The 21638-nt window shown below is 48.7% G+C and overlaps 2 protein-coding genes across 4 annotated transcripts in view; both read right to left on the reverse strand.

The window, feature by feature from the left end:
• TREML1 (triggering receptor expressed on myeloid cells like 1) overlaps window positions 1-8224 on the reverse strand; it is a 74861-nt gene extending 66637 nt beyond the window's left edge. The window contains exons 1-6 of one of the 2 annotated variants that reach the window (XM_059177894.1): window positions 8106-8224; window positions 7577-7909; window positions 5485-5596; window positions 5003-5088; window positions 4447-4499; window positions 3548-4088 (exon numbers count right to left, since the gene is read on the reverse strand). In XM_059177894.1, coding sequence (XP_059033877.1) covers window positions 3777-4088; window positions 4447-4499; window positions 5003-5088; window positions 5485-5596; window positions 7577-7909; window positions 8106-8148 — 939 coding nt within the window. In that variant the 5' untranslated portion in view covers window positions 8149-8224 and the 3' untranslated portion in view covers window positions 3548-3776. Of the gene's footprint in view, window positions 1-3547; window positions 4089-4446; window positions 4500-5002; window positions 5089-5484; window positions 5597-7576; window positions 7910-8105 lie in introns of those variants that run through there. The other variant, XM_059177895.1, reaches the window with a different exon arrangement.
• A 3979-nt stretch (window positions 8225-12203) lies between these two features.
• Window positions 12204-17020, reverse strand: TREM2 (triggering receptor expressed on myeloid cells 2). 2 transcript variants are annotated; one of them, XM_059177900.1, is made up of 6 exons: window positions 16676-17019; window positions 16200-16252; window positions 14877-15227; window positions 13414-13504; window positions 12551-12744; window positions 12204-12454 (listed from the first exon to the last, which is right to left on the reverse strand). In XM_059177900.1, exons 3-6 carry the CDS (start codon window positions 15187-15189, stop codon window positions 12438-12440), a joined length of 615 nt encoding a protein of 204 aa, XP_059033883.1. In that variant the 5' UTR covers window positions 15190-15227; window positions 16200-16252; window positions 16676-17019; the 3' UTR covers window positions 12204-12437. The 2 variants fall into 2 exon arrangements, with proteins under 2 accessions (XP_059033883.1, XP_059033882.1); XM_059177899.1 differs by lacking the exon at window positions 16200-16252 and having other exon boundaries at window positions 16676-17020.
• Between the last annotated feature and the right edge of the window lie 4618 nt (window positions 17021-21638).

Raw genomic sequence — 21638 nt, forward strand, 5'->3', positions numbered from 1 at the left:
TATATGCCTAGGAATGGAATTTGGGTTATACAGAAACTCTATTTCTACCTTTTTAAGGAACTGTCAAACTATTTTCCAAAGTAGCTGTACCATTTTATGTTCCTACCTGCAGTATGTGAAGATACCAGTTTTCCCCATCCTCACCTCACCAGCACTTGTTATTCTCTTTTTAAAAGATTTTATTTATATATTTTGAGAAAGGGAGAGAGAGAGAAAGAGAGAGAGCATAAGCAGGTTGAGGGGCAGAGGCAAAGGGATAGAGAAAATCTCAGGCAGACTCCACACTGATCCTGGACCCCAATGCAGAGCTTGATATTATGATCCTAAGATCATGACCTGAGCTGAAACCAGGAGAATGCTCAATTGAGCCACCCAAGCATCCCCGCTTCTTTTTTTGATATAGGCATTCTAGTGAGTATGAAATGGTATCTCATTGTGGTGGTGATTTGCATTTCCTTTATGACTAATGATGTTGAGCATTTTTATGAGCCTATTGACCACTTGTCAGTCTTCTTGGAGAAATGTCTTTTGGAATCTTCCGCCCATTTTTTATGGGGTTACATATATTTTTATTGTGAAGCTTCTAAAAATATATTCTAGTACTAGACCCTTATCAGATTTGATTTACACATATTTACTCTCATTCTGTGAATTGTCTTTTCACTTTCATGACAGTATCATTTTGGAGCACAAAAGTGTTATCTTTTCATGAAGTATAATTTGTCTGGGTTTTGTTTTTTGGTTGCTTGCACTTTAAGTGTTATATCTTAAAAATTGCAAAGGTTTATGCTTCTGGTATTTTCCCCTAGGTTTTATATGGTTTTAGCTCTTTTAGATCTTTGATTCATTTTGAGTTAATTTTTGCATATAGTATGAGGTAAGTTTCCAGATTCATTATAAAATGTACTCTTTTACCATGTACTATATGTAAATGATGAATCACTAAATTCTACTCCTGAAACCAGTATTACACTATATATTAACTAAGTAGAACTTAAATAAAAATTTGGGGAAAGAAAGTATTTTCTGAATTCTTCAACCATTTTCTTTTAAATCGTTCTCAATGTACTTTTAATTTGCATTTCCCTTAGAGTAAGTAAAACATCTTTACTAAGTTTATATTTCCTATTTTGTGAGCTATATGTATATATCCTATTAAGTATTTGTTTTCTAATTGATTTGTAGGAGTTAGAGAAATGAGGTCTCTGCCTTTGTATAAGTTGCAGAACTTTTCCTCATTTTGAGTTTTATCTTTATTGTGCTTTTTTAGTGGAGAAAAAGATATCAGTCTTTTCTTGTTTTAATGTATCAATGAATTCTTTTATGGCTTCTGAGTTTTGTATAATAACTTAAAGAACATTTTCCTCTCTAAGATTATTTTAACTAGTCCCCCATGGTCTTTCAAATATTTTTTAAAAATCAACTTTATCAAAATGTAATTTACATACAAGAAAGTGCACCTATTTTAATGATGGGTTTTGACAAACATATACACCCACATACCACTACCACAATCATGATAGAAGATATTTCAGTCACCCCAAAAATTTATTTCAGCCTTCTCTACATTCATTATCCCCACCCCAGGCACACCATGAACACAGAATACTCTGATTTTTCATTGTCTTTATATCTGTGATTATTTTCCCCTTGTTATTTCTTATTTGAGTAAGTTAGCTAACACTCTCTCTTTTATTTCATTTCATTTCAAAGAATAAGCTCTTTTATTTATGTATTATACAATTTTCCTCCTTTAAAATGAACTAGCAACTTGAGTAAGATGCTTAATTCTTTTTGAGGGTGTGACTTTTCCTCTGAGAACTTCTTTAGCTGCATTCAAAGGTTCTGATATGAAGCAATGGCCTTGTCATGTCACCTGCATTTTATTTGCTTTGTTTTCCTATGTTTCTTATGATAAAATTTAGAAGATCTGTATTTTCATCTCAGAAGTTACAGTTATAACTGAGAGATTCTGTTTGGTATTCATAGACTTTTACCATGAGCATTGATGGAATTAATGTATTTCCCTTTCCTCCTTCCCTCTTCTCCACCAGCCAGTTGATCTTAGTATTTTCCTTTGTATTATTAAATATGCTTTTACTTCTGTCAGGCTCTAAAAAGTTCAAACTACATTCAGACCACAGTAACTTTTTCCCCAGACGGGTTCTTTTTAAATTTTATTCTTCCCTACCCTCATTGCCTCTCTTCCCCAGCAGGGAAGTCCCCAGTTATCTTAGCCAGGGAAAATAAGGGCTTAGTTGATTGGTGGGCAGCTGCCACCTCCACAAGGGACAGAAGTAAATTTGTGTTATGTCACAGTCTGAGACTCTATCAGGGGAAGCTCAGAACATCCTGCCAGAGCTCCCTGAAAATAGCATCACTAGGCCTACCCAGCTGGAGCCCAGGGTACTTGCTCTGCCTGTCCTTTCTCGGATACCTAGACCAAACTCAGGGCCTCTCCAGATGGTGAAAAACACTTTATGCCTAGCTCTCCATGACTATAAAAAAAAATAATAATTTCCCAAGCACCCCCTTCTCTCTATTTGTCTTTCATCTCAATATGGGCTGATAGTTTCAAACTGAACAGTTTCATAAGAAATCCTGGCAGACATCTTAAAGGCCCTTCCACCCACAGCCTGGACTAGCTTTCATTTACACTTGGCAATGACCACACCTTTACCATTCATTCCCCTTCTTCCCATGCCATGCCTTTTCTCTACTGGGCTCTTTCCAGGCTCCAGATTTCAGGCCAAAGAGTACAGTGCTACCAGATGTCCACCCAATTGAGAACTAGCTCTGATAAACATGTCTGCAGAGGTCTTTTATCTCCTGGCACTTGAAAATCCTTGGTCCTGCCAAGGGATAGGCTTGGGATTTACTTCAGTTTCTGATCTTACTCCTGTTTTATTTATTTTTTATTTAAATTCAGTGTAGTTAACATATAGTATATTATTTAGTGATTCATTGGTTGCATGTAACACACAAATTAGTTAACATATAGTGTATAGAATTTAGTGATTCATTGGTTACAGGTAACACCCAAATTAGTTCAAGTGCCCTCCTTAATGCCCATCATCCAGTTACCCCATCCACCCACTCACCTACCCCCCGCCAACCCTCTGTATGTTCCCTTAACATCACTCCTGTTTCTTTTCAGCTCCATCTCTCTTACCACATCTGTCCTGAGTCTCCTTTCACTCATGATCCCATTCCTCCCATGTGTTGTCACATCAGAAGATGCCGCCTATTTACAAGGTGCAGAGCAGAAGGCAAAAGAGGTTTCTAGACTAAAGCCAATGGATCTCTAATTTAGGTACCGTGAAAAAGGCAGGAAATACTTCTGAAGAAGGCTTCTTAGTGTCCCTTGAATCAAACTCCATCATAGTATTCTGACCAGAGAATGAAACTTTGTCCCTACTGGCAGAACAGACTGGAGATCATGCAACACAAACCCTGGACCAGAATCTTCAGTTCCCATGCCATAGGAATAGTCAAACTCGGGCCCTTTCCTCCCCCTCAAACATCAAGAGCTCATATATTACCATTCAGAGTTTATTTAACTCAGTGTTAGAATGGCAGAGGAACCAGCATGGGGGATTCCCAAGACACCTCAGTCACATTTAAGTCTCACTTCAGGTCAGAAAAGCCAAGATATTAGGTTAGAATCTAAAGTCCCTAGCTTCTCTGATATCCTAAGGGTTGAGGGCATGGGCTGGCTGGCTGGATGCACAGAGTTCTGGGGATGCTCTCCTTGAGTGTGCAGGAGGATGAACAGCTTAACTGGGTGGCGTTTGGCCGTTCGGTGGATCCTGGGCTGGCTCACAGGAGGCCCCTCCACCCTTGTCCCTTCCAGGGAAGATGACTGTGGCATATGTCACAGGCTTAGAACACATTAGTACCTTAGGAGGCAGAGGGGGAGATGAGGGTTGGGCTGGGGGTGGGGATTTCTCTGATGGGGGATCAAAAGGTACACTATAGGTGGTATTGTCAAAGGAAGGTGGTGAGTCGAGCCTAGCATATGGAACGTCTGATGGCAAATCAAGTCCCAGTCCAGAGTTACTGATGTGGTGGGCCACAGAGGAGGAGGCCTGTAACAAAAGCAGGCAAGTGAGAAAGAGAGAAAATGCCTCCTTCTACTCCAGTTCCCACAAAGGGAAGCCCAGGATCACCCTGGGTCTATCTCTCAAGTCCTGAGTATGTTGGTGGGTAAGAGGGATTCCCTTCGAAGATTTTGAAGGCCTAACTTTCTTCCCAAATTGGGGAGGGTGAAATACCAAGGCGGGAAGGTAGAAGACAACTGGTACAAAGTTTACACCATTTAGGAAGAGGATGTGGGCCCTGACTGGGTGTCAGTCTTTCTCCACCACCACCCCCTATCCTGGGACCTCTCAGTGAACTGGGCAGATGGAAGAGGAATTTGGCTGGGGGCCTGCAGAGGCCTCTTACCATGCCCCGAACTCCGCTGCTCTGAGGTTGGCCACGGACACCAAGCCTGTTTCCTGGGAAGACAGAGGATGACACCATAGTCTGCTTCCCATCCTGGCTCAGAGCCCATCTCCTCCCTCCCTTCAGAAGTCCCTGAAGGCTCTTTCCTTGTCCAGACCCTTCATCTCACTCCTACCAGCATATCTTTCCCCACTGCCCCCCCAGATCTGCTGCAGCCTGCCAGGTGCCTCCCCACCCACTGACTGCTTCCACCTCCCTTCATCCTGCCTCAACACTCAGCCTTTCTCCTAAAACCCTTCTTTCACCTCCACTAGTCACCTGTTTATCCCACTGTCCACCCTGTCCAAATCCTCTCTGTCACCAGGACAGCTCCCACTGAATCTCCTCCTCCCTGTCCACCCCTCGTCTAGGAAATTCTAGGACCTGTGGGCCTTACTAAAGCTCAGACAAGCCCACCTACAGGGGACACAAACCTAGAGTCTGACATTGTGTATAAGACTAGCTGGTACACTACCAGCAGGGCTGTGCTGGGGTCGGCTGGTGGATGGCTACCTACCTTTCCTCTTGGCCATCACAGCAAACAGCACCACTGCTGCCACCAGCAGGCTCAGCAGGACCACAGCGCCCCAGATCAAGGGGATGCTGAAGGACATAAAGGGATAGGCGAGCTCAGAACTGAACCAGGCAGGAAGCTGCTCACCAGGAACTCCAGAGCAGTGGAGAAGGGTGCTGTTCTTGGTGAGCCATGGTTGCAAGAAGAGGAATTGGGGGATGGAATGAGGAGGACAGACTCAAGCACGGCAGAAGAGAAACACATTGTCAGGCTATCCTGGCCGAAGACCACCAGGATAAAGGGGTCATTGCTGAACTGGGATACACAGGCAGGTCTGCCTGACTTCCTGTCTGATCAGAGGTTCCCCAGGGGTGGAAGGAACCATGAGGTTTCCCCTTGAGTTAGCCTGGGGCTCTGAACAATCTCTCACTCCCCTGCCTACCACCACCCTTTTCCCAGCCACCAAATACAGCTCTTATCTGTACCTCTTCGCATCCGGGGTGGGTTCCGCAGGGCTGGCACTGCCCACAGTGTCTGAGGAGGAGCCACCAGCCAGAGTCCCAGCCTTATAGGTCTCCTTCTCTTTCAGTCGAGGAGCTGAGTCAGAAGGAAATATTAATGAGCATATAACTATGGAGGGCAGGGTACAGGCCTGTTGAGATCTGAGGGACTGGGGGAGTGGGGCTGAGGAAGCAGAGATCCCAAGTAAGTAACACAAATGGGGCTTGACATCTTCCTTAGGGGCCTAATTCTGGAGATCAGGGATGGTCTCTTTCTGTCTTTACCTGTTAGTGACCAGACCCACCTTCCCCTCCACCACCAGATCCCAACCCTTGCCCCTGCCTTCCTTCCCTTGCTCCTCCAGACCCCTGGCCTATCTGGTCTGCTCAGACTATGCAGAATCAGCCATTGGGTAATCTATGCCTGCCTCCCCACCCCACCCCAGAATAGGTTCTCCACTCTTGTGGAGTGCCACTCAGTGGCAACCTTGCTCCTGGTGCTCATCAGTTGGTCTCTAAAGGGGCCTCAGCACAGCCTGCTAGACTTCTCCATATACCTGCAGCCATGGGACACCCTGCAGGCTGGATGAGCCCATCCAAAGCTCTGCCCTCAGGATCTAAGGAATTCTTGCATCAACCCTAGTGTGACACAAAGCCAGAAGACCCTTGCTGGGAGCCTTGCTCAGAGCTCAAGTCTTAGTTTTGTGACAAGGCTTCTATTGTCCTTACAACACACTCAACTCTGGCTATGGGACTCAGGGTTGATTTCTCTGGGCCTGAGGATTTGTCTTGGGAACCTGGCCGGTCCTTCTAGACCCTCAGGATAGGGGTCTTATTCCCAGTGGCTCATGGTTCCTATCTCCCACCTCAAGCCAAACCAGGATCTGGAGAGGCCGTGTTTCCCATCTTGCTGCATGTGACCTGCCCTCCTGATGCCTACTAAGCCACCCATACCCTCCTTGAAAGCCACGCTCCGCTGGCTGGCCAGAGCATCTATCCTCTACAGCTGTTGGGGTCCCAGCACCTGTCCCATCCCATCCTACAAGTTGGAGCTATTAGACCTTAGAGTGTCAAGGAAGGAGGAGGACAGAGGATGACAAAGACCACCAGGAACATATTTACAGTATGAACTAACAATCATGGACCAGAGATGAGAGGGATACTAATGACAACTTAGTCTACACTAATAATTAGCAAATGGTGGGGGGGAAACCAAGAAAAGGAAAAATGCCTTTCTTCATTTCATGGCTTGGGGGTTGGGCACAAATTACATGAGAAAGGAGGACCTAAAAATGAAAGGAGGACCTATCATCCACAAGAGAAAGATTGTAACAGTCTCTACTTCTACAGGCAGCTGGCCATTTTCCCTCCAGAACATTTTTTTTCTTATAACATCCAACTTTTCAGGAAAATTCCTTCTTCTACTTTAAAATTGTCTTTTAATAAATGCTTAGACCTTGGAACATTGTAGCCTATCAGAGAAAACTGCAGCCTATCGAAAGAAAGTACTTTCTAGACTCAAAATAGGGTTGACAATACTGATAATCTATTAGTGACATTTTCCTCATTTTTAAAACAAAATGAGCTGGGAGTAATTCAGGCACCGAACGCACCCTGCCTAGAGGTGGGGCACATACTATATGCTCAGTGAAGACATAAAATTAAATAAAATACGGATTCAATAATTTTAAGCCATCAAACCCATTATAACAGGAGTAATAAACAGGAAGATTTAAAAAATGAATTCCAGGTTGATATGCCAATTAATACTTCCTTTAAAACATTTCTTAGAGGAAAAATATAGCATTAAGTATGTTGAAAATGCTGGATGAGGAGGCCAAGGCCATGGGTGAGGAAGGAGGATATGCCTTCCAATGGAGAAACCCACTAGCATGGGAGGGGGGAGGGACCCACTGTCTGGCTGTTTTATCTCAGACTGCTCACCCAGTTTGGTTTCCGGTCCCTGGGGAGCAGTCAAAAATATCTCCTCCCAATTCCTCCCCTGCTAAGGGCCCCCATCCCCCAAGAGGTGCAGGTGGAGGCGGGGAAGGGCAATGGCCAGCCTAGGATAACTCACCTGGAGGGAGCACGTCCAGAGCGACTCTGTGCACCGTCTGGGGCCCTGTGGCCCCCTCCACCACGCAGCCATACTCGCCTGCATCCTCCTCCTGCAGGGTAATCATCTCCACCTGGAGCAGGCCACCCCCCAGGTCGGTGAGAAACATGCGTCCGCCACCCGGAGCTCTGCGATCCACAGTGGAGGACACCAAGGGCTGGCACCCCTCTGGCAAGAAGCGGCACCACACCTTCCGAGCCTTGATGTCCTGAAGCCGGTAGTGGCACTGCACCAGAATGGAGCCCCCCACGGGGGCCTGCAGCACCTCTGGGAGGGTGACCATGGAGCCCTGGCCTAGGGAAGGAAAGGATGTGGGAAGACTGGGCAGGAGCTGGGGAAACTTTCCAGTCCACCCACTGCCACAGGGGCACAGGGATGGAAAGTCCACCTTCTGGGCCCTACAAAAGTTACTATTGCCATAATAATGCCAGTTATTCCTGGGCCTGGAGTGCAGTATGGGGGCCCAAGGTGCAGCTCCTTCTAACCTTACCTGCCAGTCCCAGGAGCAGCAGCAGTAGCAGGTTGGGGCCCATGGCGGGTCAGGCAGATGTTGGCTCTGGGGCTCGCCTGGCCACTGACACAGCATTCCCCAGGGAGCAGGAAATGTCTGCCTCAGACAGTCACGTGGGACCCTCAGTGGCCATGGGGTGGGAGGCAGGCGCTGGGGGCCCCTCCATGGGTGGGGATAAGGTGACTTTCAGAAGCCTGGTTGGTTCAGTGCTTGGCAACTTGACCATGAGGGCCAGTAGGGGTGGGCAAGGCAGGGTGAGAAGGCCCAAGGACAGGCAGAACCCGGGCTCCTGGGTCCTGGCTAAGGAATGAGGTGAGAGGAGGACTGTGATAACTGGAAAGCAACAGAGAGAGAGGGAAACGAATCCTCAGGGTCTTCCAAAGATAAAATCCAGGATGCAGTGCTGTGAATGAGGAAGGTGGAGCATTATTCTGGTTCTACTGTCTGTAATGAGCCTGAGCTCCCAGGGGACTGTCCAGTCCGACTGCTCGACCTCACGCCCCCTCCGTGGGCCTTCGTTCACTGTGCCTTGGCAGCGTGCACCCCCGTTCTCCAGTTCTGGCAACCACATCCATCCTTTGATCATGACACCCCATTTCCTCTTCCCCTGTTCTCTGGAACTCCTTAACTAGTTGGTTATTGAACCTCATGGAGTCATCACATTTTCCTATCTTTCCTCTCTCGTTTTCCACTTTTTTTGTCCATTTTGTTCTGATTGCAAGAAGACGCCCTTGTCTTTTTCATCCATCCCTTCTATTACTGTCTTGTAAGTGTTGGTTTCCTTAGTATTTTCAATTTACAAGATTTCTTATTCTCCAGACATTTCTTATAGCATATTATTTTTGTTTCAAATGGACTAGCCTGTCAGGAGACCATTCTCCATGGATATTTTCACATATCTGCATGGTCTGGGCACTGATCAAGCTTTGTTCCAGTGTGATCGAATAGCAAACATGTCTTGAAAGTTAGAGTGTATCAGCTCCAGAGGGACTTGCTTAAACACCCCGGCCCCCTCCCTCGAGAAGATCTGTTTACCTTCCGGAGTAAAGGTGTCTCTCTCCCAAGAGAGGAAGATGGACCGATGCTGTTTGTAAACTCCAAGCCTCATACTGGGAGGTTCCTCTCCCATGACACAAGCCCACTGCTCCACAGGAAACATCTGGCCACCATTCACATTGCCCTGTGCAAAACTGGGGTTTGGGGGACCCTGCGCTGAATGTGGACGATAAACCTCCTGACCTGGGACTCCAGGGGGAGCAATGCTATCCGGAGAGACAAGGGAAAGCAAGGTGGGGATGGCTGAAAGGGGTATGCTGCTCCTGAGCTAGGCATCACACCTAGAAAAGGACTAAAGAAACCACCTCGCTCCTTCCTCTCCCCTCCTTTCTCTACTTTGTCCCTCTCCCTCTGACTCCCTCCTTTCTTCAGGAGCAAGCGAGCTGCCAGTGGGGCCTGGAAACAGGAGCCTGAGAAAGCCGGACAGTGTGTGAGGCTGGGAGTGGTGAGAAGGTGACCCGATGTCCCTTCTGCCCCGGGTTCTGGGTCTGCCCCGGAACATCAGATGTGGTGCTACACTGGCAAATCTTGGGCAAATCGGACAGGTGGGTCAGCCTCGTGAGTGACATGCAAGTGCTTACCTCTGTCCTGCCCATATGCATCAGGTTTTCTTTGATTTCTTATGAGAAAGTTATTACACTAACGGGCCATGAAGAGGAGGCCTGTCCTCGATATGTAACCAAGTATCTAAAATGGATACAGTCCACTGCTGGGTGTGAAGGACAGAGGTGACAAGGCCGCAGGGAGGTGTCAGACTGTGACACCTTAGGGAAGAGGTAGGAAGCCAGTGTTTATCTGGGACCTGCTCTGCACCAGATATCTGGCCTGGGACTTTTCACTAATGGTATTTTAACCTCACAAAACCCCAGCAAAACAGGATTGATTTGTTTGTTTGTTTTTATTTTTAATAGGTGAGTTTCAAAGAGGTTAAGGATGTGGCGTCCGAGTGGCTCAGTCATTAAGCATCTGCCTTCAGCTCAGGTCATGATCCCAGGATCCTGGGATCAAGCCCCACATGGAGCTCCCTGCTCAGCGGGGAGCCTGCTTCTCCCTCTCCCACTCCCCCTGCTTGTGTTCCCTCTCACTATGTCTCTCTCTGTCAAATAAATAAATAAAATCTTAAAAAAAAAAAAAAAGAGGTTAAGGAACTTACTCGGGCTCCTGAGTAAGAGGCAAAGCTGAAAATTTGAACTTAAAATTAACTGACCCCCTTCAGTCCAGTGTGCACCCCAACGAGTCCAAGGCAGGGGAACCCAGTGGTGATCCAAACCCCGAAGGGGATGCTAAAATGTTGCAGAGGAAGAAAAAGAAGAGGCCAAGCTCTCAAGAGCAGGCGAGCACCAAGCACGCTCCAGTACCATGCACGGGGGACCCTCCCTGGCCATCTTGTCGGCATTGGTGCTGGCAGGTGGACAGGCTTGTTCCTGGGTGCTAGACTGTGCCTCGGGTCTGCGGGAAGGAGATGAGGGCCTGCAACATGATTAGGAAGCTTGACATGCCTCTGGGTCCGAAGACCAGAGACACACAGCCTGGACAGGCGTCCTGGAGGTGGGGGCAGGGTCAGTGCAGCAGCCTCTGCGGGGAGTGGACAGGGCGGGGCTGGGCTGGCTCCGGGGAGTGATGTGTAGATGTGAAGCTAGACACAAGGGCTGCATTGGGAGACCTTCCACACAATCAGAAACCGCAGGAGCCCACGCCCATGGTAGGGGGCAAAGCCCTGGCCACACGGGCTCCTGGGCTTCCACGTAGCCAAGGCAAAGAATGGGACCACCTCGTTTCCTCCTCTTCCTGCACCCCCCTCTGGGCAACTCTCCATCCTCTTCCTCTCTCTCGTAGCTATATGGTGTGTTGTGTTTGGGGGAGAGATAGGGTTCCTGAGCTACCCTGGCTGTCCCTCTGCCCCAGTCCTCAGCCCCTGATATCCTCCTGGTTCACTTCCTCTTCTCCTCCCAGGGCTTCTCCAGCTGTTCCTTCTAACGCCCTCTAGAATGACATCACCCCTGACCCTTTCATACTCCCAGTGTGCCTAGTCATCTGCTCCTCAGCACTTTATCTTTTTTTTTTTTTTTTTTTTTAATTTATTTGTCAGAGAGAGCACAAGCAGGGGGAGTGGCAGAGGGAGAGGGAGAAGCAGGCTCCTTGCTGAGCAGGGAGCCCAATGCGGGGCTCAATCCTAGGACCCTGGGATCATGACCTGAGCTAAAGACAGACACTTAACCGACTAAGCCCCCCAAGCATCCCCTCAGCACTTTATCTTGTAACGTACTGTCTTGCTGACTTATTTATTGTGTCTGTCTCCCCTCCCCTCCCCTCCCATTAGCCTGTGGTTCGAGCAGGAATCTCTATCTGTTTTGTTCACTGTCATGTCTCTGGCGTCTAGAATGATATAAGGCACAGAATATATCTGTTAAATAAGTAAATTAATAAATGAGTAAAATTGAGCTAGAGGGAAGGTCCACTTGAACACCAAGCAAAATTTGGATTTCTAGGCTCTGCTGGAGACTTGAGGTGATGTTGTTCCCTTTTGAGCCTCAGTTTCCCTTCTGTGTACTGGGGGGATGAGCCCAGTAGTTCCCGGTTCTGGTATGCTGCACGTTTAAGCCAAGCCCTGGTTGTTCACCTGTACAGGAAGTAACACCAGGAAAGCAATACTCCGGGGACAGGGAGTGGATGAGTCAGGTGGGAGTTAGAAGGACTGGTGCAGGGGTGGGCAGCAATAATCCTAGAATCATCCTTCTGAGGGGCAGGAGGCAAGTGGAGGAGAGGGGAGCAGACTGGGTGCTAGAGAAATCCCAGAGGAGGAGGCAGGATTCAGTCACTAAATCTAGGGAAGGGAGCAAGATGTCAAAGATGGGCGGCGTGGAGCCTGCAAGAAAGGGGGGGATGCAGTAGCTTAAGACCCAAGACCCCGAGAGGTCAGACCTTTTATCTCCTCCTTGGCCAAATTCATTTCCTAGCCCCGTAGCAAGAGAGAGGCCTTCACGGAGCCCCAAACCATCCAATTAAACATGAAGTCTGGGATTTATTTGTGAGAGTATTTAATGTCCGGTGTCCAGAAGTTGGCAAATGTTCTTCCCCCACCCACACACACAAACACACCCCTCTGTTCCCAGGCCCAGGGGAAGCAGGGGATGGGTAGGCTGGCCTTCTGCCAAAGCAGAACCAGGAGTCTGGGTGGCCGAGGGGCCAGTGTGCAGGCTGGGAGGGTTCCAGCAGGCCTCTCCTGGGACTCGTCTCACGCGGGGTCCTCTTCTCTCATGTGTCTCTCTGCTCTGCAACCGACCGAGTGCTCACACGGCGCCTCTGAGCCCCACCTCGCCACCCCTGCCTGGTCCACCTCCAGCCACCACTGTGCCCTTCGTACTCACCTGTTAGGGTCTGGAGCTGGTAACTTGGGTCGTGGCCGCGGCCCAGCTCACTGGCCGGGCGTGTCGCCAGTTTCTGCCCACGCCAGGCCGCAGCCCAGAGGGCACTGGCTGCTAGAAACTTGCTGAGAAAGATGCAGGCCAAGAGGAGAAGGATGGAAGTGGGTGGGAAGGGGATCTCCTCTTCAGAGAGACTCCTTGGAGACACAAGGACATGAGGGAGGCCTTGGGGTGCCCTGCACACTGAGGTCTGCCCCCCGGCGAAGGAACAGGGAGACACTGGGAGCTGTCAGAGGCCTAGAATAGCTCCCCACCCAGCACCATCCCTGGGATGAGGCTTGGTGGGCTTGGGCGAGCGTGTAACCAGGTTCTACCTGCTAAGCACATTTGAACACTTCCTGTACATGGTGGTATAGTATGGGAGGGTGCACACGTGTATTCTGTGGTCATGGTAACAATATTTCAACACCAGTACACAGGTATCAACCAATCAGAGCTGATTCTGGTCCCACCAAAGGAGCAGGTATCTGGGGGTCTCGGCTTTGTACTAAAACTTTTATTATTGCTAAACTGTGGCCAGGTCCAAGGGTGGCCAGAGGAGGAATGGGGGGCTGGCCATTCAGGAGTCTTAGAGCAGCTGGTATGTATAAAAAAAGAATTTCATTATTTTAACAACTGGCATGACCATACCAATACACAATGGCTGGTTGGAGGAGTGTTTGGACAAAAAAATCATCTCCAGGTCCTCTCACGCTCTAATTGTCTTTGAATTTGTCCTTAGTTCTGGGACCTCAGCCTGCATTCCATGCCTTGGCTCTGCAGGGCAGAGATCTGCTCAGAGACCCGGGAGAGACCTGTCTCTGTACCTGGAGATGCTGGGCTCCACGTGGATATCCTCAAAGCTCTTGGACTCATCATCAATCCAGAGATCTCCAGCGTCCAGGTGATCAAGGGGGTCTGTCGGGGACAGTGCCTGTGAGATTCTAGCCCTCCTCCTTAAGGCACCTTAAGGCAGAGGGGAGAGCCCTTTTGGGTGTGGTGAGGCCTCCTGAGTGCTGGCCCAGAACAGATCAGGTCATTAGCCTCTCTGAGCCCCAGGCTCCTGCCCTGTAAAGCAGGCTAAATAGAAACACCTTCTTTCTGGTAGTTTTGCAGGACTGAGTGAGAGCGTACTCTCTGGTGCTTAGCATCTCATTGGAGCTCAGTAACTCCCACCCTCCCATCACACAAGGTCTTCGGGAAGGTCAAGTGAGTAGACGGATATATTTGAAAGTTCTATGTGAATTCTCAAGCTGTCCACACCAGCTCTGGATGGTGATGAGGACGGTGATTATACTATTTTCTGGCCACCCCCTTGGGAGTTGGCTGAGGCTTAGACCCTGATAGGGCTGAAAATGTGTGTCCCTTCACCCCCTTCCCCCTCATTCCACCACATCAAAGAGTGGTGGACATGGGGTTTGGGTGGGGGGGCAATCCATCTCCCCTCTCCTTCCCACCTTAGACAAATGGCTCATTTCCACAGGGGGCCATGTTGTGGGGGAGGGAGTGGGAAAGGAGAGAGTCAAAAGGGGTCTCGTACCCCCGGATTTGTTCTCCTTTGGGACACACAGTGTTCTGAAGACACAGGCAGAAGGCTTCCCTGGAGGGCTTCCCTGTGCAAAGCTCAGGGTGGGGAGGACCCTGCTGCCGGTCAAGTTTGGAATGAGGACCCCAAGTAGCTCAGCAGCAGGAGGCTGGGGCATGGGCTGTCACTCACCCCCAGGCACTTTTAACCCTGTCCCCTCATGGGTGCCTCTCAGGAGCCCCATGGGGGACAGCAGGACAAACATCATCTCCATTTAAAGATGAGGACGTGGAGGCCCAGAGAGGCAAACACATCACCCGGGGTCACAAGCAGCACCCCTTCCTCGGGCTGTTTTCTGCACCAGGTTGGCACTTTCTTTATGTTGGCAGGCCCTTTGGGTAATTGGGTAAGGGAGTCAATGAACTTCCTCCTGCTCCTTAAGGACTGGCTAGGTGTTCACATCCTAACCGGATGCCAAAAGGATAAAGCTGTTTGGGGAGGCAGGACCACAACCAACTCATTAGGTGCCTTGTGAAACTTAGAGGCCAGGACCATTCTGCCAGCAATGCAGACCTGCCCCAGGGAGCACAGCCTGGAGGGAGGTGCCAGGGCTGAAGTACGGCCCCCTTGTGCAGTGAGCAACCTGCACGACCATCACCGTGGCCCTGAGTGGGAGAGCAAGACCCGCACAGTGGGTTTTCCCAGACATCAGAGACATAGTCTCAGCACAGGGTGGGCCAGAGGTGCAGTCAGCCACACACTCACCAACCAGCACCTCCACCAGGACCTTCCTGAGGGTGTCAGCCTCATCACCGTAGAGACTCTGGCACTGGTAGAGGCCAGCATCGTGAGCTTGAAGATTCCGCAGTGTGATGGTGAGTGTGCCCCCCAGAGCGTCGTCCACGATGGCCGTGCTCCCATTCCTCCTCGTTATGAAGGACAGCAGCCATGAGCGGTGGGTGCTAACAACCCGCTGGCACGGGCCCCCTGCCTCCAGCTGGCGGCACCAGGCTTTGCGTCTTCCCCAATGCTTCAAGGAGTTGTAGGGGCAGGAGACCTGCAGGGACCGGCCTGCCATACCCTGGAACACTGTCGTGTTGTGGGCTCCAGACAACTCTGGGGAGGAGAAGTTCCTTCACTCTTTGTTCATTTACCAAATGTTTATTGAATGCCCACTGTGTGCAATGAACAAAGAGATAGAAATCATGCCCTTAAGGAGCTCAGGTTCTTATGTGAGTTGGGAGAAGGTGTATACCCCATGGTGACACCCAGGTCCTAGGTCTGGCTTTACCACTGTTGGACTTGCTGGGCATTTTTAAAGAAGTGACTGACCCTCTCTGGGCCTATTTAAATAGAGACGTTCCATCCAGTTCTAGTCCACACATTTTCTCCCTGTAATATAGGACCAAGGCCTGTCCTCTACCCTCTCCACCTCAAGGGAGCAGGGCTGGATACCCCCTCCCCACCCTGGCCATTCCTGCTTACTCTGCAGCTGCCCACACCGACACCGGCTCTGCATCTCCTTCTGACTCTTTGCTCCAGGCTTCCCTATTTCTTTGGCTTTGTTCCCCTTTCAGGAGAGACTCATCTCAGAGCTATTTTGGGGGAGACACGAGGCTGCTATTTTGGGCCTTTCTTGGGGCAGGGGAGATAGGCTTAGAGCACAGTTCATTGCCAGGACAGAGGCTGCTGAGAAATCACCCTGAGCCCTCTGCCTCAACTTCCCCTCTCTTGGTCCTCCCTTACCCCATCTTCAACCATATGGTAACAGAAACTTGGAAGACAAAATTAAGGGGCAGGTGGCCTGCCTTTGGGAAGCAGAGAGGCCTGATGAGAATAGTGTCCCCTCCACTTGTCACCCTGTCCATCCCTCTGCCTCCATAAAACCTCTCAGCTTACCTCCACTCCACCCCTAGCTAATAAGCCTCAGGATCAGGACTCTGTTGGGACAGCCTCTCCTCTCTCCAGGTTTGCCTGTTGCTTTAGGGGAATAAGAGGCACCTTCCCCCAGTAAAAAGAGGTAGTTACGTGCAAGAATCTAGGGTGCTAATCCTCCAACTAAGTGACTGAAATCTTCAGCCCCCTTACCTCCCTTCCAGGATGGAGGACAAGAAGAGCTTCACATCAGCAAAAGAGGCACCCTGAAGATGTACATGCTTGGTTGTGGGTTTTTTTCCTCCTCCTTTTTCTTCCCTCCCACCCTGCCATTCCTCTGGGGCTAGCGGTTCATAATTTTAGGGGCTGTACCCATGCCCCCCAAAACGTACCCCCACTACTAGCTCAAGCCTGAGACGCCACCATCCGAATTCCTTCCATTCCCATGTGGCCAGAATCCACTAGCCCCTTATACTTCCACGTGCACACAGAGTATGACCATGGGCTCTCATACTGGGGAGGGAGGGAGAGCATAAAGAATGTGGGGTGGGGGAAAAGAGGGGTGCAGAACATGCTGCGGATTTCAACTGCCTTTATAGTTCAAGCTGGTGCTGCCCACCTGCCCGCCCGTCATATACTCAAGGAGGGGAAGGAGAGACTGCCTGGGCAGCAGAGGGCCAGGGTCCTACCTGTGATGGCGACCAGGATAAGCAGCCAGAGGGACTCCATGCCAGCCTTCTCTGACAGAGGGCAGGCCCAGGGTACCTTGTGCAAGATCTCGTCTGTCCCTTGAATTGCAGAAAGAGAGGGTTCAGGCACGTCAAGTGCTGCCCACAGGAACTGAGCTCCTAGAGATTGAGAAAGAGTCAGGACTGGGGTCTGACTTTATGATTCAGGGAGGCTTTGCTGGGTTGGGGAGGAAGGGAGAGGAGGAGCCAGCCACTGCCTCCCAGCAGTCAGAGGTTGGGGATCCCAGACCTCTGAGAGGCCAGACTGCCCTACTGTTCCCATCGGCCCTAGTGACCTCACATGGCTGGGGCTGGCCAGTATCCAAGGCAGAGTCCTCACTACTGTGTTCAGACCCTCCTCCAGCTACAGCACCTGCCACACCCTAGTTTCAGCCTTGTGAGGGATGGGGAACAGCTGGACCCTCAACCAGCCCCTGCTAGTCCTTCCCTCCAGGCCAGCATCCCTGTAGTATGACAGCAGCGGACTTCCAAGTCCCTCCTTCCTAGCTCCTTTGTGTGCAAACACCCGTCCATAACCCCTCTGTGTCTCAGTTCTTAAAACTATAAAATGGAAATAATAATAGTGTGTAGAGTTATTGGGAGGGTAACATGGACTTCCACAGGCAAAGTTCTTTAGAATAGAGCCTGATACACAATAAGCACTCGCAAATACTAACTAGTACTATCCTCGTAGCAAGGAGGGGAAGATGGGCTCTCCACTTGAGGGAGAATATTCTCTTCCACCTGCAATCTCCTGCTTAAGTTTATCCTCCTTTGTACAGTGGATGCCTCCTGTGTGCACATGCTCACACGGGCATTATTTAGTGCCCATCCACACCTACGGGACAACACAGGACGTGACATTTGCTTGAGTTCCGGGGGGTGGTAGTGTTAATTCCCCACAGGTGTGGGCCCTTAAAGGATGATCCAGGCACAGGGACTTGCATGGACAAAGGCACCAAAGCATGAAATGGCTCGGTGGTGAATCAGGGATGGGCTGGGGGAGGTGGGGCATTCCCAGGGGCAGGAAGTAGAGTCCTGCTGGGGAAGTAACTGGAGAGGCTGGAAGAGCCCACAAGAATCCACAGATCATCAGAGTCTACTCTGGTTCCTTGCAAGCACTTACTGATTTGTTTTTATTCACTTTACATACATGTACTGTGTATATGCATGGACAGGGAATGTGCTTGGAGATGGTTTAATGATAAACACAAGACCCTTCACTCAGAAAGCCAGCTGCTCAGTCTTGACCTAATGGTCCAGGAAAAGAAGGATCTGAGGCCACCTGAAAATCATTCTGTAGGTCCCTTCTATGGTCTGCTTTATAAAGTCAGGATTATTGGCATATCATTTGCATGCACAAAAATTCACCCCCTTGGCTGTCTACTTCTGTGAATTTTGACAAACTCATATATCTCTGTAACAACGGCCACAAGCAAAATGCAGGACACTTCTATCACCCCCAAGAAAGTTCCCTCATGCCCCTGTTAGCCAATCTCTTCCTCTCAAACTCAGGTCCTGGCAACCACGAAATCTTCCTTCTGTTCTTGCAGCTTCCTACCCTTTCTAGAATGTCCTATTCCCGGAACCATATGGTATGCAGCCCTGAGTTTGTTTTTTTCACTTATCAAAATGTATTCAGCACACACGGAGTTACACTTCTCAGTAATTCATGTTTTGTTATTGCTGAATATATGTTATTGTACAGCTGAACCACACATACTCTATCCATTCACCAGCTGATTAACATTTGATTGGTTTCAAGTTAGGGGCAATTATGGAACAGGCCACCATAAACATTCATGTACACATATTTGGTGTGGTCTTGTGCATCATGTCGCTTGGCTAAAATCCTAGGAGTGTAGTGCTGGGTCATGTGGTAAATGTGTGTTTAACTTGATAAAACTGCCATGCTGTGTTGCAAAATGGTTAAATCATTTTTGCATCCTTGTCAAGACTTCATATTGTCAGGGTTTGGCAAAGCCATTCTAATAAGTTTGTGACAATATCTCATTATGCTTTTAATTCCATTTTCATAATAACTAACCATGTTGAACATCTTTTCACTGTTTACTTGCCACCGGTATACCCTTTTTGGGCAAAGTATGAGGCCACATCTTTGTCTATTTTTTAATCATTGATTAGTATCATCATCACTATTGAGCTATAAGAATTCTTTATATATTCAGGATACAAGTCTTTTCTCAGAGATGTGATCTGAAGATACTGTCTTCCAGCCTGTAATTTGTTTTATCTTTCCCTTGACAGTGTTTTTTAAATCTTTTTTTTTTAAGATTTTAATGCTGCTGAAGTCCAAGGTATTGATTTTTCATTTATGATTTGTGCTTTTTGTGTTCTGCTGAGTATTTTTCCTACCTCAAAAGCACAAAGATTTTCTCCAATATTTTCTGTTAGAAATTTCATGGCATTGGGTTGTACATTTTGGCCTATGATCCGCTTCCAGTTAGTTTTTGCTTGTGCTATGAGATATGATTTGTGGTTTGTTTGTTTGCCTATGGATGTCCAACTGACCAGCATCCTTTACTGAGAAGAATGATCCTTTCTGCATTGAATTGTCCTGGTCTCTGTCAAAAATCGATAGACAGTTAGGTCTATTTCTTGACTGTCCTTTCTATTCCATTGATCAAAATGTCTCTTTACACCAGCACCACACCACCTGGACTACTCACTTTAGCTTTATAACAAACCCTAAAATCAGATGACGTGAGTAATTCAACTACACTGTTCTTTTTCAGAAAGAATGGGCATTGACTGTTCTAGTTACATTGCCACATAAATTTCAGAATCAGCTTGTCAATTCATTACACCCACTCACCCACCCCCCAGAAAAAAATTGCCTGTCAGGCCTTTGATAGGGATTCCATCAAATCTATAGCTCAGTTTTAAGGGAACTAGGCATCTTAGCAATACTGAGTCTTCCAGTCCATGGACATAGTCTTGCCCTTCACTTACTTATTTCTTCTATGGTTGTGCTTTGTGGTTTTCAGCATACAATTCTTGCACACATTCTGTTAAATGTCTAGGTATTTCTATACCTAAGTATGATTTGAGTTCTATTTTAAATGTGTTTAGCTTTCTATATCTTAGACAAAAGCAGAACTCAGAAGTCTCATGAATCTAATTTTCTGGCCCATTTATGTGCCATTCTTACCTTTTCCACTTCCTTCCTACCTGATGAAATACTCTTTTTTTTTTTTTTTTTTTTTTTTTTATTCCTGTAAACCTCACAGCAAAGGGCAGATATCAAGAAATCTTTACGGAGTCCTCACAGCACATGTATATCAAATGCTCTCATCTTTCAGCTCGTGCTAATTTGTGGTTCAATTTCCTGATCCTCCATCTGAGCGCAGGAACATTTTGGCATCACCCCACTCCCACGCCCAGGGCTAAATCTGTGTTTAAAGACACTTGCTCCCGCCAATTCGGGCACAGCGATCTTTTCCCCTTTATCCTTGCATCTGAACCCTGTCATTCGCTGATGCGTGCATTGATTCAGCCACCATGTCTTCGCCAGTCACTACGATAGAGAAGGCAGGTCTCTCAGAGTCTCGGGAAGTCCCAGACAAGAAGCACGGCTGGACGTATGAAACCCTCCTGATGTTTCCCTTCCGTTGAGACTTCACAGCTGCTGGACAATCCCTTTCAGAATACCTGGAGGTTCCTTAGTGAATCCCTCTAGCAGCTGTTGCAATGATCACGTTCCTCAAACACACCCTCTACTCCCCTCTCTCTTTTCCCTAGAGATAAAACCAAGACTCATATGTGAGCATCCCCATCATCCTTCAGACCTACCATTATCCTCTCAGCCTTACTCAAGCCACATGAGCGGCTGGGGAAGCACCGGATTCCAGTCAGGACCATGGCCAGAAGCAACACCTGGTCTGGGCTGGAGTAGGGACAGCTGGCAGGGGAATGGGACACTGAAAGCAAGAACAACTCAAACTCCTTCAGGAATTGACCCAAACAGGAAAGCCCCTGCCCAGCAGGCTGAAGAGAGTAATTGCTGTTGTTCACCCCACTCTCCGCGAGAGTAACCAACCATAAACATCAGAGCCTACAGATATCATTTGCTGAAAAGCAGCCAATTTGACTCCTCTCTGCCAGGTCCCTCTTCAGTCCTGTCCTGCATTTACCTATTCTCACCTTCCTGGACTCAAACCCTTGCCCTCAAGCCCCAACCTCCTCTCTCACCTCCGGCCCCTCTCACACCTGACCTTCTTTCCCCACCTTTCTTAGTATTTGGACTATCCATCACTCTCCGACACTTCTTGCTGAGGCCGTTCTCCCATTTTTTTTAAAATTTTTTTAAATTTATTTAACAGATAGAGATCACAAGTAGGCAGAGAGGCAGGCAGAGAGAGGGGGAAGCAGGCTCCCTGCTCAGCAGAGAGCCCAATGCGGGGCTCGATCCCAGGACTCCCAAAAGGCAGAGGCTTAACCCACTGAGCCACCCAGGCGCCCTGCGTTCTCCCATTCTTTTTTTTTTTTTTTTTAAGATTTTATTTATTTATCAGAGAGAGAGAGGGGGAGAGAGCAAGCACAGGCAGACAGAATGGCAGGCAGAGGCAGAGGGAGAAGCAGGCTCCCTGCCGAGCAAGGAGCCCGATGTGGGACTCGATCCCAGGACGCTGGGATCATGAGCCGAAGGCAGCTGCTTAACCAACTGAGCCACCCAGGCGTCCCCCGTTCTCCCATTCTTAACATCTGATCTTTTCTTAGTTGAAGACCTCAACCCCTGTCCAGGGTCAGTGCCTCCCCTCATCAGGGCAGGACAACTCCCAGGAACTGAGGGTGTGTGTCCTCGTGCATGTGCACATGCTAGGATTGTTTTAGGTCACTGGCAGGTGGCCACTGATGGGCTGCAGGATGGCAGGCCCAAAGGGAAGATCTGGATGAGAACACA

The sequence above is a fragment of the Mustela lutreola genome, chromosome 6, assembly GCF_030435805.1.
Source record: "Mustela lutreola isolate mMusLut2 chromosome 6, mMusLut2.pri, whole genome shotgun sequence".
Lineage (NCBI taxonomy): Eukaryota > Metazoa > Chordata > Mammalia > Carnivora > Mustelidae > Mustela > Mustela lutreola.

Bases quoted from the DNA above. Each gene is read 5' to 3' on its own strand.
- TREM2 (XM_059177899.1), bottom strand. From the start codon at position 16,715: ATGGAGTCCCTCTGGCTGCTTATCCTGGTCGCCATCACAG. The intron at 15,228-16,675 runs GTAGGACCCTGG...TCTCCTCCCCAG, and splicing joins TATCCTGGTCGCCATCACAG to AGTTGTCTGGAGCCCACAAC. The intron at 12,745-13,413 runs GTACAGAGACAG...TGTGTCTCCAAG, and splicing joins GTGGAGCCCAGCATCTCCAG to GAGTCTCTCTGAAGAGGAGA.